The 16,526-nt window shown below is 35.6% G+C and overlaps 1 protein-coding gene across 2 annotated transcripts; it reads right to left on the reverse strand.

The window, feature by feature from the left end:
* Positions 1–328: 328 nt before the first annotated feature.
* LOC135211160 (L-threonine ammonia-lyase-like) lies at positions 329–15,832 on the reverse strand. Of its 2 annotated transcripts, none has more exons than XM_064244344.1 (9): positions 15,783–15,832; positions 12,074–12,236; positions 9,297–9,418; positions 8,828–8,911; positions 8,512–8,643; positions 7,372–7,497; positions 6,896–7,001; positions 1,910–2,031; positions 329–1,407 (listed from the first exon to the last, which is right to left on the reverse strand). In XM_064244344.1, exons 2-9 carry the CDS (start codon positions 12,219–12,221, stop codon positions 1,264–1,266), a joined length of 984 nt encoding a protein of 327 aa, XP_064100414.1. In that variant the 5' UTR covers positions 12,222–12,236; positions 15,783–15,832; the 3' UTR covers positions 329–1,263. The 2 variants fall into 2 exon arrangements, with proteins under 2 accessions (XP_064100414.1, XP_064100413.1); XM_064244343.1 differs by lacking the exon at positions 15,783–15,832 and adding an exon at positions 13,520–14,196.
* Positions 15,833–16,526: the final 694 nt, after the last annotated feature.

Below are 16,526 nucleotides of genomic sequence, written 5' to 3' on the forward strand. Positions count from 1 at the left end.
TCTTCTTTTATGCATTTGCTAATGTTATGTAGGATAAATAAAAAATCCCGTTTGTCTTTTGATAGTCAAGTTATGTCGTCTTTCAAGAAGTGGAAACGCAGTGACGATCTTCTTTCATCTTTAACTCGGAGAGCTGGGCGAGGCTGAGATATTTTTTTCAGCGACGCCGTGCTTCATTTTTCCTGTTAAACTCGTGCCATAAAAGTCATCAGCTTAGCGAAGATGTGTACAATGCATGTTTTTTTTTTATTATTATTATTGTGTAGTTTTAGTTTTGCTAGCAATTTAATGTATGTAATATGTAAAAAGAAGACTTAAATAAAACCAATTAATGATCAGAATTTATTTTCCTTCGTGACTCGGCCTAGAAATAATACATTTTTGACACAACTTAACGGGCTAATTTCTCAGCCGAGGTCTTCAAAATTGTAAGAATTTTGATCACTTCTATCTTGCATATTTGAGTCTCGGGCATATTCTCAAAATAGCCTTAAATATAGACTCGAATGAATTTCCTCCCGTTTTATTGATATTCTGGATGAACGGGGCCTGCGTAGACAAACTGAATCGCCTTGGGTGACTGAATAAGGCCTTTGGTCAACTGGTACTTTGTGTGACCCTGACAATTGATCAGTTGAAAGGGTTAAGCCTGGTAATCAATGAATCGTCACTTTTTTTTCTTCACCCACTACTTCCCAGATATTCCTCCACCAAAACTAGTCCCCACGAAACAAATAGACATCTCTTACTTTCTATTAATGGCAAAAAGAGTAAACAAGCTTTACTTAGTATTTACTTTTAATAACAAGGAAATAATAAAGGGTTGAAAGGTAACCAAACTAATTGCCTGAAAAACTAATCTAATTCCAAGAGGCAAAATTTGGTGAATTACTCCCGCATCAACGCTTATATTTTGTGGCCGCTCTTTTCTTGCTGAATGCCAATGCTTTGCTTTACAAATTAGCAGCCTACGAAAAGTTCTTTTAAGTCTTCTTTTCCAATACCACTTCAGCGAAGGAATTTATTACAATTTCTTTTCTTAATAGTTTACCAATGGTACCTCCCAATCGTTTACTGACATTTGACTTTTTTAATTTTACTTTTAATTTTCTTTTGTCATTACTCAAAACAATGTACCATTACTTCTACAACTGGCAAATCTAATTTATTATAAAGAATCTTAATCTATAACTTATTACAGATTTTTGGGTTCAGACAACAGTAATCCTGAGCCAAAATGACCATCAGCCATCAAGGCGGCTTTTAGGGATGGGTATTCAGGACCATCCGCAAGTTTCTTGTGCTGATGTTGGCACCGCAGAGCACCACGGCCACTCTCTTCCCTTTGAAGTTGCCGCTGACCTTTTTCAGGGCTGCAAGTGGCACCCCAGCTGCCCCTTCTATCACCTGGAGCAATGGACAACAAACAGTATTCTTACAAAATAGTAAATGAGGCACAAGAAGTACAAATTTGGCTTTAAACCTCTTCGCTCAACATATTAAAAAACCTAAAGAATAAAAGAGTCAAGTGTGCATTTTGAGGTTTTAAAAGCTTTTTATTATTATCGTCAACCCCAAACTGGCAGAGTGTTCCTTAAAAATGTCAGTACTTGGTGAATGAGGGTAACTTTAAGAAGAGCCGCTTATGATGTACTTTTTTTCAGATTTTAGCGATGAATTCCAGGGGTCTTAGCAATGTTTGGTATGACAAGAACAGAAATTCATAGGTTGCCCATTTATATTGCAGGAATGGTTTGATTTGCATGACCATGACCTTTAAAAGCATGCTATCTATAACAGGAAGTTTTCAGAAATGTATATTAATATACACAAAATCATGTAAATCTGAAAGTAAAATAACAATCATATTGACAGGAAGTACGTAAGCGAATTACGAATAGGTAGTCACCTTCTTATGTGCCCGAAGGCAGTAGAAAATCGCTTCTGCTATTTCTTCTTCTTCAACAAGCACCCAGTCGTCTACCAGGTCTCGACAAAGCGGGAAAGTCACTGCCCCGGGTTCAATGCCTCCTGCAATGCGGGAATTAATCGGTACCAAGACCAAAATTATTTCTATGACAGAGGGCGACTGGTTGGCTGCCAATAACCCTTATCTATCCCATTCACAAGGAAACAAAGGTAATGGGGGAGGGATAAATATTGGGTCTGGGCCCTAAATGAAAAAGGAAACTCGAAAAAGAAGTAAACAAAATTAGAAATAAAACTCAAAGAAGTTCATCAGCATTGCAGATTACAATCGATCTGAAAACGAATTATGAAATGAAATGATATGGCCATCCTCTATTCGTTTTAAGTACTGAATGAAATTCAGGTTTTCCTTTAAAACTAAAATTACGATGTAATTAGTTTTCGTGATCTAGTTGGCTTTATTTGAAAGTTAATTTTTACAATTGATTTTACTTTATATTTGCTGCTTATGAAATATCAGTCTTTAAAAAAATAGGATCGATAGGCAATGCTGGAGAAGCGTAGTTTGATGTCGTCATAACTTAGAAAACCCAATCAACAAATACAGCACTGTTGATAATGAGCGTCATCAACTTCTCGATTTGTTAGATGGCTAACATCAAGGTCTAGATTCTGTCTAGAGAGTATCTCTCTAGACCTTGGGTAACATTACCTCTTGGTGGACTTTTAGCTCTACTATCTTGAAAGGGCAGGCTTTTCTAAAGACAATAGCCATGACGTCAGAGGTCACGTGATCGCCCGGGCCTGGGCCACATCAGAGATTTATCTCCATAAAAACTACATGGAGCTCAAATGAATAGGTCATAAAATCTTATTATTACAAAAACATTCATTTTACAAGTAATGATATCTTTTGCAGTCAAGAGCACATTCTAGCACTGTTTTAATGTTGACAGTGCATTATTACTGAAATAATTGTCCTGATACCTGGCGTACAGACAGTGCGGACGATAGTGCTCCGTCGAGACTGATAGCAAACCACAACAAGCATTTCATTCTCCGTTGCAAGTCTCGCGGAATATTTCATGAATGACCGGAAAACTCAAACGTGAAGAAAATAAATGAAATTCATTTTAAAAAGTCGATGGTATTACCATGTAAGAAATAGGAGCAAAGTTTATTTCACTTTATTTATTTATTCAATATTTACAGAAGGCTATATTAGCATGACTTCAACATTGACATGCATCAGAAAAGTATAGTGGTCTTAATTCACGACGCATACACAACTTGAATATAAGTAATAAATCAAAATCGAAAAAAAAAAACATTACTAACCGAAGTTCAGAAGACTGTTTCTCTTTTGGCGACAGATTACTGCTAACTTTAGGCTATAATACATTTACGGAATCTCGCCTATAGTATATATCATATGGGGGGAAAATGATGTTGTGGCCGAAGGACTATAGTTTCAGAAGTGGCGACGTCACGCCGTGGTACTCTCTTGCAAGTGTCAGGTGAGAAAGAGATGATTAGTGGAGTTGGTGGAAATTGTTTACGTCTCAGATATGCGTCAGTGACCGATGATTAGGTTCCAATCAAAGTGACATCGAAGTCCAATACGGACTGGCAAGTTTGTTCCATGAGGCAGTTTGTTTATGCTCCCGAGAATGACGTGTTTGGCAGTTATTATTCTCCCCTTAATAACTATTTTGCGTGATATTATTTTTCTTCGGACCTACATATCTATATAGCTATAATGTGGATCTTGGCTAACACCATTGGTGCCCGAAGGAAAATGCACTTGGAGAAGAACTTTAATGTGCCTAGTGCAAATATGTAAATAAGGTAAGTAAACAAATTTTTTTTCTTTTATAGAAAGAACATCATTTTAAAGGGTAATTGTGTATCACACATCTCCTGCTTCAATCACTAACTGTAATATTAGATATTTTCTTACTAGGTATTCTCCAACGATGATGTACTAAGCCAGGTTACGCTAGGTAAGGCAAGATTACGTTAGGTGAGGGTCGTCTAACGGTAATTGTGCCACCGGGAGTCTAATCATATTTCTCGGGTTTTTACTATAAATAGACCGGGTTAAATGTGACTTAGTAGCTGTAAATCAGTCTCAATCAATTTATATACCATTACTAATGCGCATGTTATACTGGTGAGAACATCACAACCACGTACTCGTTTATGTATATATATATATATTTTTACGAAGTGCCAAGTATCTGGTTACTACACTTACCATTCATTTATTGTTACCTCACAAAAGCCAGACACCTGAACCCTCATCACAGGTATTAAGCGACTGAATACTCTAAAGGCAACAGTGATCCCTTAATAACTTACCAGTATTGCAGAAAATCAGACTAAGTTCATCAAAACAGGTGTGAGGTAATCTTGTAAGTAATTAAAGTAATCAAAGGGCATCACTCCATCTACAACTTTAAAAGTCTAAGTATTTCCCTGATTTCAGAAGTCTAAGTACTTCCCTGGTTCTAAGTCGCTACAAATAAATTGAAGGAAAGCCAATCAATTACCACTCTATGTTTCTACTTAACATCAATATAATCAAATGCAAATATACTGGTTATAAATGAAAATACTTATAAAAATTTTAAATACAAAAATTTATTATTAAACTCAAAGTTTATAAGTGAAATTCACAATATCAGGGAAAATTACTGTTACTTGAAAACAAAGTAAAGTTTAATTAATTCTTGGATCAATTATGTAAAATTAAATCAAAATTAATTTATCACAAAATTCAAGAAAATTAATTCAATTGAAATTCAAAAGTGTTAGGCAATAATTGAAAATTTGAAATTAATTCACAAGTGCTGAACAATAATAAAATTTGAAAAGAATTCTAAGTAAATGCAAATTAATTCACAAGTGTTAAATTTAACTAAATGTGCAATGATCAAGCAATGAAAACAACTAAGTCAATTAAATTGTGAATGTAAATGAAAATACCGAAAAATGTGGACAGTATCAAAATAAAAAGACACACTTCAACAAGAAAATGAAAACATGCACGAAATGAAACAAACACAAAACACAAATATTTGCAATGTGTAAAAGTGTAAATCTTTTCACTCAAACATTGTAACCATCAGTTTTTACCAAACTTTCGTAACCATCTGTTATTAGTTAACCACTGTTCCTATCAGTTATTAGTTTCTTACCAAACCATCATAATCATTAGATATTAGTTGCAACTAATAAAAATATAACACACTTTACCTTTTTGGTATAACAATTTCTTTCTTTGCTGCAGTCTTGTTTCACTTTACCAAAAACCAGGCACCTTTACGAAACAATGTTTGTTCAGATTCTACAAAAATACTAAATAACACTAAATAAACTCTAAGAAATATCAAATATGAAATTCTCAAGTTACGAGTGACCAGTGTATAGTATGAAATCGTTACTTTAAGATCAAAAGTGCTATGCGATGGAGAGAGAGAGAGGGAGAGAGAGAGAGAGGAGAGAGAGAGAGTGAGAGCGAGAGATCTGAACGCCTCACAGTTCTAAGATAATGAATCTCTCTTCCTTACGGAAACTGGACAGGGGAGATGACAAAACGTTTTGAGACAATAATGCTTCCAGAAGCTTCGAAATCTTACGCAACTTTTTATATAAAATGTGTAATCTGCACGTGGCTTTGATCAAAGACATACGCGTACAAGACCAGTCTGTTAAAAAAAAGACATGTATTCGTCTCGAACGACGCGAAGGAGAAGGCTTATCACACATGATGACAGATTCCCAAAACGCAAATGAAGTCTGGAGCTTACTTATCAAATGTGTTGACAGATTAGGAAAGCAAACGGATCTCGGAGACCCTCTAATCTCACAGTGTTAACATAATAGGGAAACAATCGTAGTTTCGAACGGACAAAGAAAATCTCTCTCTTTTTACATTCTATGTTTTATATATATATATATATATATATATATATATATATATATATAATATATATTCTTTTACATTATGTTATGCGAAATCTGAACAAACAGTTAAAAACATCCTATCTCTAAGCTATCTAGGAATCTGCAAAAATGTTGCACAATTCTACATAACATTTTATACAATCACAGAGGAGAAAATGCATTTTGAAAGTAGCAATATATAATATATATATATATATATATATATATATATATATATTATATATATATATATATATATATACTATGTATATATATATATATATATATATATATATATATATATATATATTCATATATATGTACATATCATATATATAATATATATTTTATTAATAGAATCTACTGTTCTTTTTTACCGGATACACACACACACACACACACACACGGCCATACCACGTGGAAAGCACGGCTTCTTGTCCATTCAGTCGAATTATTTTCCAAGGTCTGTTATTTTCCTTAATAGTCCAGAGAGTAGGCGAGTAACAATATTGAACAGGCCCTACGCAATACGTCAGTAGGCTTATAGCCCATATCTTAGATTTTGAAGTTTTTAAAGAAACTAACACGCTTTGCTTAAGGCGTGAATAGGTAATGGGCCTACCTACCACTTTTGTATGGCATTTTCGTTTTTTTTTTTTTTTTTTTCCGCAAGATCAAAATTTAACTTACCTTACCTTACAGACCTTACAGCTCGTTCAGGTTTCCCCAGGTCCCTCAGTGTGAGACACCTCTAATGTCTACCAGAGAATTGCTAATGCATCTTCCGGTATATTTTGCATCTTCCAATCTTGGATGGTCTGAGATGCAGCTTAGATATTTGTCTTAAACACGTCTACGCTCACTCCTGATATGCTCCTCAGACGAGCTGGCAACGCATCGAATAGACGCTGCATTGTCGATGCTGGTGCGAGGAGAGAGAGAGAGAGAAGAGAGAGAGAGAGAGCGAGAGAGATAGAGAGAGAGAGAGAGAGAGAGAGAGAGAGAGAGAATGACTCACCAGCAGTGCCATCAGAGAGGGTGTCATAACTCTCTTCTTGAATGATTTTACCTCTATTTACCGACTCGTGCATCACTTTGGATTTTCTAGGCGAACATCCGATGATCTGAGGTAAGAGAGAGAGAGAAAGAGTTTGTGCTTTATGCTGCTGGTCCCGAGACGGTGGATGGTTCATTTCTGCTAAAGGACAGTAAATTCTTCCATGTCTATAGACTAAGAAATAACCCCTCAAATTATGGCATAACAGCCAGAGTGTCTTTCACAAAATAATTGCTAGATGTAATCTTTATTGAAGGGAGGAAATCATACTATATCATATATATATATATATATATATACTTATATATAATATATGTATGTATGATATATATATATATATATACTATATATATATATATATATAATATATATAATATATATACATAATACATACAAACATATCACTAGAGAGAGAGAGAGAAGCAAATCAGGCTGACCTTACACTGTGGTCTCTTGCATTTCAAGTAGGCAGCTATTCCACCGATAAGACCCCCGCCTCCAACAGACACGAAAACCGCATCTATGTCAGGGAGATCCTTTAGAAGTTCGACGCCAATCGTTCCCTGAAACAACAGAGAGAGAGAGACAGAGGATTGTACGCAGTCCCTTCTAGCTATCGATTCTCCAACTCGTACACACCCGTTACCATGAATTAATTTTATGGTATTCTATTTCGTACATGGCTCTCCAGTTACCATCGACGGTAAATGTGAATTTAATTTCTAAATATATTACTTCCTTCACGTTTTATTTTGCTATTTTTTATAAGAGGCATTGATCTTTAGTCTTCCCATTTTTTGAATTTGTAATTTATATATATATTTAATATATATATATATATATATATATATATATATATATATATATATATATATATATGTGTGTGTGTGTGTGTGTGTGTGTGTGTGTGTGTGTGTGTGTGTGTACCTAATATGCAGAATTCAAGTAGATATATCTTCAACACATAGCCATTGTTTTTCTTGTTTTTTTTTCACGTTCATTATAATTTCATAATGATAATAATCAAGGGCAACTAACAAATTTGTAAGAGACTTGGTCTTCCGTTATTCATCAGACAAGCTTTCATTAATAAGAGTAGCTCAGAAAAGACTTAAGTTTTCCTATTATTTCAGTCAAGGCATACTTATTGCTCTTACTAAGGCATCTCGGTATTATGCAGCTCTTCACTTCACTGATTAAATTCCCCATCGTGCATTCACAAACTCTCGCCCTTTCATTTAACTTATTAACGTGATTAAGTTTTGGAACTGCTTCCTTTATCCAAACTGTTATCTTAAGCTCCTGTGGTTGATGCATTTTGTTGCTTAATTAACATTCTACTCACTTTTATTCTATGGTTTCCCAGATTTCATATATATTATAGTCCTTCAGCCCTACTAACTTAAACGGGCCTACTCTTGTATGTCTATGTGTTTGTGTGTGTAAGTTTGTGTGCAGTCCTTCCCTAACACTGCACTAATATTTTGACTGTAAATGTGCAGTTCTTTGGATGAAACCTTTGACAAGAAGTTTTTTTTACTGAAAAATAACCTACAACATTTCACGCGGCTAATTACCTGTCCAGCAATAACGTGGTAATCATTATAAGGCGATAGGTATGGAACTTGCTCGCTTTCTGCCAAGCTGCGCGCATGCGCTTCGGCTTCGACGCAGTCATCGCCGTGCTGTAATATACTGACGCCTGTGTCCTGTGGGTGGGATGGAACTCACTCGAGGAAAAATAAATTTATATGAAATCGGCATTGTACTAATACATGAGACACCGACCAAGAATCACTGCAATTGAAAATACTTTACAGGATAAGTTATCGCCAGAACCATTCTCGTCAAGTTTTCAACGATGAAAAACTAAAATGTAGGGCAGTGTCTTACCAAAAGCTTTTCTCTCTTTTCGCTGTCTGCAGTGACTGGTATAGTGATGATCCCGTCGAGCCCCAGCGTCTTGAAAGCCAACGCCTATAAAACAAAACAAAACAAACAATCGTGTCTTTTATGTGTTTATTTAGTTTAGTGTCGATAACGATCATGAGAAGGGAGTTAGACTGATCGCTAGTGCCTGTTAAATTAAAATAAAACGAGACACTTTAAATAAACGGTAGAGATCCTGCAAGGTAACGACATGGGATTGCATTCTGGTCGAAGTGATTCCGGAGAATTTTTGTCCAAACCGATTTCAATAAGAAAGTTATGAATGAACTATTCACATCAATCACACCTAAATGTAGTTAGAGAAAGAATCAGATCAAAATCAAATGTCTCTTTGCCATATTTTAATAAAAAAATTTACTAATGTCAAAATTGTTCTTCTAAACCTATTCATTTGATATTCGCTTCCACTTACGGATGCCATCCCGTGATTTCCTGTAGATGCTGTGTAGACCTTCGACACGCCCCTCGTCTTGAGGACACATGATTTATTAAAGGCCCCCCTCGTTTTGAAGGAGCCTGTCCATTGTTCGTTTTCTGTACTCAAAAACAAAAGAAAAATGGTTTAGACTCTCCCAACGGTCGTCACAGAAAAACATTGAAGGTAACTTGACCCAAATTTTTTTTTTTTTTTTTTTTTTTCCTTTTTTTTTTTTTTCCAGTTGAAAACCCCTGCTTGGAGAGAGTTGGCACGGAAGTTATGAGGTAAAGCAGATAAAAGGTGTTGATTCAGAGGAAATCTTTATTGCGTCGTGTTAAAAAAGTATTATAAAAAAACAGTAATTGTAAGCAACAAAAAATATAATAAATTAGGGGGAAACACCGCAGTGGATCCATTCACTCGATATTTAATTGGTGAAACAAGAATACAATTACATCTTGAAGGATACCATTCAAAAGATTGAAGTTTCGTCAACATAATGTGATATATGAAAGCGCCAGACGAACTAAAATAGGCATGTGAGGTCTTCGTAAAATATGTTTTCAAGGCAGCTTTTAAATCCAATATGGCGTCCACCGACTGAGGTGCCGTTCGTAACCGGCATTGATCCAACGTCCTTCCCAGCCTTCCCAGCGCTCATGTGAACAATATTAGCGTATATATCTAACGTTTATTGATCTTACTCAAGATTGCAGTTGTAATCAGCACAATAAAACAACATTTTGTTGCCTATATTAGTGAAAGCATGAAACTTCTTATTCCCGGGGTCATGGTTTGAACTGAAATTCATTTTTACCTTGTAATCGGTGGTTTTATCCTTACTGCCATCACAACTGAAACTCCACAGTGCTTATTTGATTGTAATTATACATGTTTTGGTCTTTATTCACTCCAAATTGCACTTGAACTACGTTGCGGTTCCTGGTTCCTAAGTGCTCACTCCATAAACACAGTTGCGGGCAGCACACGAGTACACGGTGTGTGAGGTGCAAAGCTTTATTCCCTTAATTGTTTACTTTACTCATTATTTAGTTTAATTTTACTTTGTTACTTCAAAATTTTTATTTTAATTCATGTCTATTATCCCTTTTTCGCAACCAAATTAACCCTTGAAAAATTACAGATATTTCTAAAGTAGATACGAGCAGACGACGGCAAAATGACAACAGGCGCGAACAATGCTGTAGGTACTGTTCACAGCAAAACTGTTGATATTTGAGTCAGGAATCTAGTTACTTTTTCAACAACGAATATTTTCAAATTAATAATCATGAATATGGGAAAAATTTATCCAATTCATGACCTTATACTGCTGTTTAACTGTTTATTTGAATAATTATCTAGTGCACGCTTCTTCTTCTTTCTACCATAACATCGTAGTTTCCCTGGATCTGCCGCGGTTGTTGTCATTGTTGACGATTGTTGTGAAGAAAGTGCCCCAGCGTCTATGGGTACAAGTGGTGTACGGATTTAGCACATGGAATGGAAAGTTTGTTGACACAAGCGACTCAGCAAACATCGAGATGGCGTCAATCTTCCAAATTGTTGGTGTTGTAAGTAAAAATTTCGAAAGCGTCATGGAGGTATATTTGCACTGCGCATGGCTAAACTTTCATTAACCTATGTTTAATCTTAAAATATGACCTTAATTTCTAACTTTGGAGAAAATACTTACTTCGAAAGGATAGTAGATGTCTTGAGCTGTTGCTCTCAACACCGATGACTCGTGACTGGTGCCCATCTCCGGTGTCAGGACGTGTTAAAGTACTTTTTCGGAGGGTAGATCCACACGCTGTGAAAATTGGATCAGCTAGTCCAGTCGGTTGTTTCCCCTATGGTGTGATCTTAGTAAAGGCCAATGATATTCTACATGTAGATGACTTGATTTTTGTTGTTAAATTAAGAAAGACGGCCTTAAAAGAAGACTACTGGGTTATCCGTGTTTATTTCAGCCTTAATGAAATTTTTTTTCGTGATTTTCAAATTAGAAACTGTATCCAGACCTCATCTTTGAACAAACAGGAATTTGCCTAGAGGGTATATAATATGTCTTTAGTTGTTCCAAGGGGCTGCATGGTATCATTTGAGTCCTCGACAGTAGTACTCCATTAACAATCTCTTTGTGCTTGAACCATCATTGTCAGTTTTCGCTAGTAGATCTTCCAGATAGTATATTAGTGATCAAACAGTTATGAAAATTCTGATATTACTGATCTATGTGGCAACGTTTACATACTACCTTTTTATAGTTGAAGGACCCCCACCCTCCATACTTTTGTACATGAAGATCAGTTCGAAGAGTAAATGACTTCGTCTCAGTCCGTGAACTATTTCAGGATGCAGTAATGTAATGCGGCATGCTACCCTTTAGACTCTACAGTCTAGAGTCTAGACTCTACAGTCTAGAGTCTAGACTCTACAGTCTAGAGTCTAGACTCTAAAAGAGTGGATGCACGATGTTACCAAGCTCATTAACTTCTGGTATAACGCTGACGTCAATGCAAGAATGATAGATCTAACAGATGAAGGAGCAGGGACTAATTTAAGGATTACTTCTACTGTAATTAACTTGTATCAAGGAGTTGCAGATTCATCATTATTCTCGAAGACTCACTAAATAAGACTTAATGTTTGCCAGAAATGCAGTCGCCTTAAAGGTTCCCAACGCCTTGATCCCAGTCTCTCTCAGCTTAACTTAAGAGGACTAACACATCCTCATCAAGGAAGAACTCGAAAAAAAAAAAACTCACCGAGTTTAAGATATACCTCGACGCCACTGTCCTTGGACAGACGAGGAGTGTAAGTGAGAGGCGTGTGGAGAATATATTGGCGAATCCTAGTCTCAGCTTCTTCCACCATCTGTGCCACTTCCAAAGGTGTTTTCTCGATGCTACTCATCTTTGGTTCCGCAGCCTTTGCAATATAATACACAAGTAATTAATGTAATCTATTGACCTAGATACGACAAAATCAGTTAAATGCGTCCATTCTACAGAAAATCTCCGTGGGGAGACGTGTTTAGTACTAGCCCCTGAGAACTGCAATAATTAAACAAAAGACGGTAAATTTCCCAAATTATTCCACGTATACTGCACTATATGCACCCTTTTCTGTATTGCTAAATATAAGGATTAATTAACGAAAGATATCTCCGTGCCGAGCTCCTCTACAAGATTACCTTACGGAATGTTGAAATTAATACAGTAAATGAACTTCCATCACCTGTTCAGTTTGAAGTAACACTAAAACAAATTCTGAACCATTTTGAAAGATTAGCATAATTCGGAGATCTCTCTTGCTGCGAATCTCGTCCAGATTGCTTCACTAAATCCCCACACACCCAACAATTAAAAAATATTTCACCATAAAGAAAATGACCGAAAAATTACAAAAAAAAATTTAGTGGTTGGTAAAACCAAATGTGAACATACCAGTTGAGCATACCATCAGAAGATAAAATCAGCCATTAGCCAGTTAAAGACATAAAAAACCCGAGACGCATTTCTTAACCTTGTAAGACAAAACTCGTTATTAATCTAGATCAATCTTGCGAATAGGAAACGCCTTGGGCCTGTTTCCTAAAAAATGCTTCGTGTCTAATTAGACCAATGCATAGGGTACCTGGTGGTAAGCCAAAAGTAGTGTGTCGCAGCCAGCGGTGTACATATGTATGTATATAGATAATGATAAAACGCGAAATGGTTTTAAATAACTATCATTAGTTTTTAATGAAAAATTCATCAATACGTAATTAACTAATACTTCCAAAAGTTCATCGAACTGCGAGTAGTGAAGACTTCGACTTTTGTTTTGTAGTATGACAAATCTTCTTCTGCTTTCGATCTTATTAATCCCACAGTATAAGCACGGTCGGCCTCCCGAGTCAAATTTGTAATATGACAAACCGACCCTGCTTTTCGACACACTTTCTATTGTTGAGTTAATAGAAGGAGATTAATGGAAAATAATATGGCAGATTAGCTGTAAATTATAAAGCTAACTTTGGGTGAAAGTCAGAAGAATTACGGAAGCAAAGGAAATAAAAAAAAAATTGCAACACAAACAGCAACATTGCGAGAAGACTCGACCAAGATTAAAAAAACTTATCCGCGAAGAAGGCTTCCCGCAGCTGTAGTGGCAGTGTTTACTCGGGACTACCGCCCAAAAAGGTATAACAGGTAATACAGAACACTTACCTTTATCCTTGAAAATATTATGTTAATTTCAAAGTCGATTCACTTGGATATATCAGCAGTAATGACACTATTGTTCCAAACTGAAGTATACCCTTAGACTGCCAAAACTGCACTTTGTCTCCGTCTTGCGTGTGTGTTAGTTACCCAGGGTTGCCGCGAAGTCCGCACATCACCGAGAAACTACCTCCGCACCGGGAGTTGTAGTGTTAATTGCCAAGCACTGTTATTTTACTACACTAACTAGACTAAATAGTCACCCTGCTTATATTATATTAACCGTATCTTTACCAGTATATGAGTTGGGTTTACTAATTAAACCTTTTTAGGGTTAGAGTTTCCCCTTTCCGAAATTCAGTTGCTTCATATCTTCTGAAACATTCCATAACTTTAATGATAGTCAAATTTAGAATCCACGGTCCAAATATAACAGGTCAGCCAGACAGCTCCCTAATTTTAAGCCTCTTCTGCGCACCTACGTCATCTGAGGGAGCGTGGTGGTGAGAAGCATTAATTAAGACCGTAGGTCTAACACACCGTCAAGAGACCTTTATACTTTTTAATTTTTTTTAGAACAGAATGTTTTTGAAAATATGATCTTTCAAGTGTCAAAAGAATGTAAATAAAACAACATTTGCCTTTTGAAAATATTTGATCAAGTTACCGAAATTCAGTTGCTTCATATCTTCTGAAACATTACGTAACTTTAATGATAGTCAAATTTAGAATCGAACGAGACACGCGGACAGTGTTCAGCCTTGAAGCTGATTTATTACATTCGATATATATATATATATATAATATATATATATATATATATATATATATATATATATATATATATATAATGTATGTGTGTGTGTATAATTACTGTTTTATAGTTCTGATGTATATATGATTTTGATGCGTAAATTAGGCCCACAAAGTGAACACGGGCAAGTAAATTTATTTATAAAGTTTCGAGCTAAAGTGGGGGGAATTAAAAAAAAAATGCACTGAAATGTATTTCTTTACTAAAAACGGTTGCTTTTCATTCATTACTTTTGCGTTCCCCACAGAGTAAGTTGACAAGCTATATAAATCCTTCGATATTCATAAGTAGTTTATTCCTTCTTTTCTTTTTTAAGCCACATTCATCACTTTAGGTAACATGCTGTATGTTAAATCAAAACGTTTGCTGAAGTAATAATAATAATAAACAACCTAATATATAACGTAGGTCTAGGCTTAAAATCAATGCCATAAGCATTATAAACAGACAAAAACGATATGAAACGTAGGTCTAGTATATGCCCCCTTTTATGATACGGATATTTTGAAATGAGATATTTCCCCAAGAGAATGGACAGCACATTATGCATGATTTATGGTATACATGTGGCAATCCTAAGCCAAACGAATGCCCTATTTGGGGCTATGAGTTTCAAAAAATTGGAAAAGAGCACATCATAATTGGTCCTTTTTTTATCAATAAGCTACATTAATACAAAGAAAATCCACGATTATAATACACCACTTCATAGCATACTGATATCAAAACTTATTCGGTTATAATCAGTTGAATAACTTCAACTAATGTAATTGCCTAATACATATTTGCAGTTGTTTTCTAAATAAATAAATAAATAAAAACTCATTAAACATGACTAAGTTTACAATAATGTAAGTCAGTCTTCTTACTAAGATTAATTCCCAAATTAACCAAATTTTACTAACTATATATATATATATATATATATATATATATATATATATATATATATATATATATATACTATAATTAAAAAGGCAAATTGAAGATAGCTGGACCTAAAGAATGAATGCATTGCAAGACATCACTTTTGGGTTACGTTATCTGCTGTTGTCAAAATCGGTTCTTGACAATCGTATGATCGTACCTATCTGATATTGGTGCATGAACACTCGAGACTAGTGAAAATGGTTCATTTTTCAAAAATATTAGTATTTCCAGAAAATATTATATAATTTCAATCATTTTTATTAATGTAAAAAAGTTTTAAAAGCATAAATATATATGCGGACCTACAGCGCCGCATACATGAGGAGTGCAGTCCGCAGCTCTGCATTCAATGACTCCCCCTCGAATCTTCTCCGCACTTTTGGTCGTTTCTCCGCGCTTTGGCAACACTGAAATATTTATTATTAAAGACTGCAACCTTGGAGTAGGAGACGGGGGCTAGACAACAGTTATGCACCAAGAAAAAACAAAAATAAGCTAAGTTACCAGTTGTTGGAATTTACTTACTTAGTTTGCAGCTGGAGGAAGACTGTGTCTGTTTGTCTGTCTTTCTGTCTCTTTTTATCTTTCTCTTCATCATTGCTCCCTTACCTTACGATAAGATACCTAATGATAAGATAATAACTGTTCATTTATAGACATGGATTCTGTTATTGAGGATCAACGAACTCTTGCATCACGGCTGTGATGTAACACGTAGGGGGATTCCCCTTCGGTAGGGGGAATATGTTGTCCGTAAGGGGTATTGGGGTGTAGAGGAATTTCTCCTATAAATGTTTCCACCTTAATATTCCAGATAAAACAAATAGAAATAATATTAATATGAATAGTATCGGTGAAAAATATTAAACAGCCCAACATAATGGTAATGTTGAAAACTCGGTATTTTTCTAATCCCAGGGACATCATCGTGTTTCGGGTTCAGACTTTGAAACGCAGTTTAGCTTGGGGGTAGCCAGTTCTTGATTAAGATGATTGTGAGAAGAGCTTTACTATTAATCACATATACGATGCTTTGGGATTTCCGTAATTATGCCTAAAGTAAGCAACTGAAAAAGGTTACCGTGTCCAAAGACATAGGAAGGAATGGCGAAAGGGGAGCTGGGCTTTAGGAACGGTATCCGGTGGAAGGCAGGACAGAAAGGTTCATTGCAAAATATGTTATAACGGCGGCGCTGAAGAGCCTTACTTACGGCATGCTAAGAAGTCTGCCAAATTGAGAAAAAAGAATTCTTCAATAGAAAATAGGAT

The sequence above is a fragment of the Macrobrachium nipponense genome, chromosome 4, assembly GCF_015104395.2.
Source record: "Macrobrachium nipponense isolate FS-2020 chromosome 4, ASM1510439v2, whole genome shotgun sequence".
In the NCBI taxonomy this organism is placed as follows: domain Eukaryota; kingdom Metazoa; phylum Arthropoda; class Malacostraca; order Decapoda; family Palaemonidae; genus Macrobrachium; species Macrobrachium nipponense.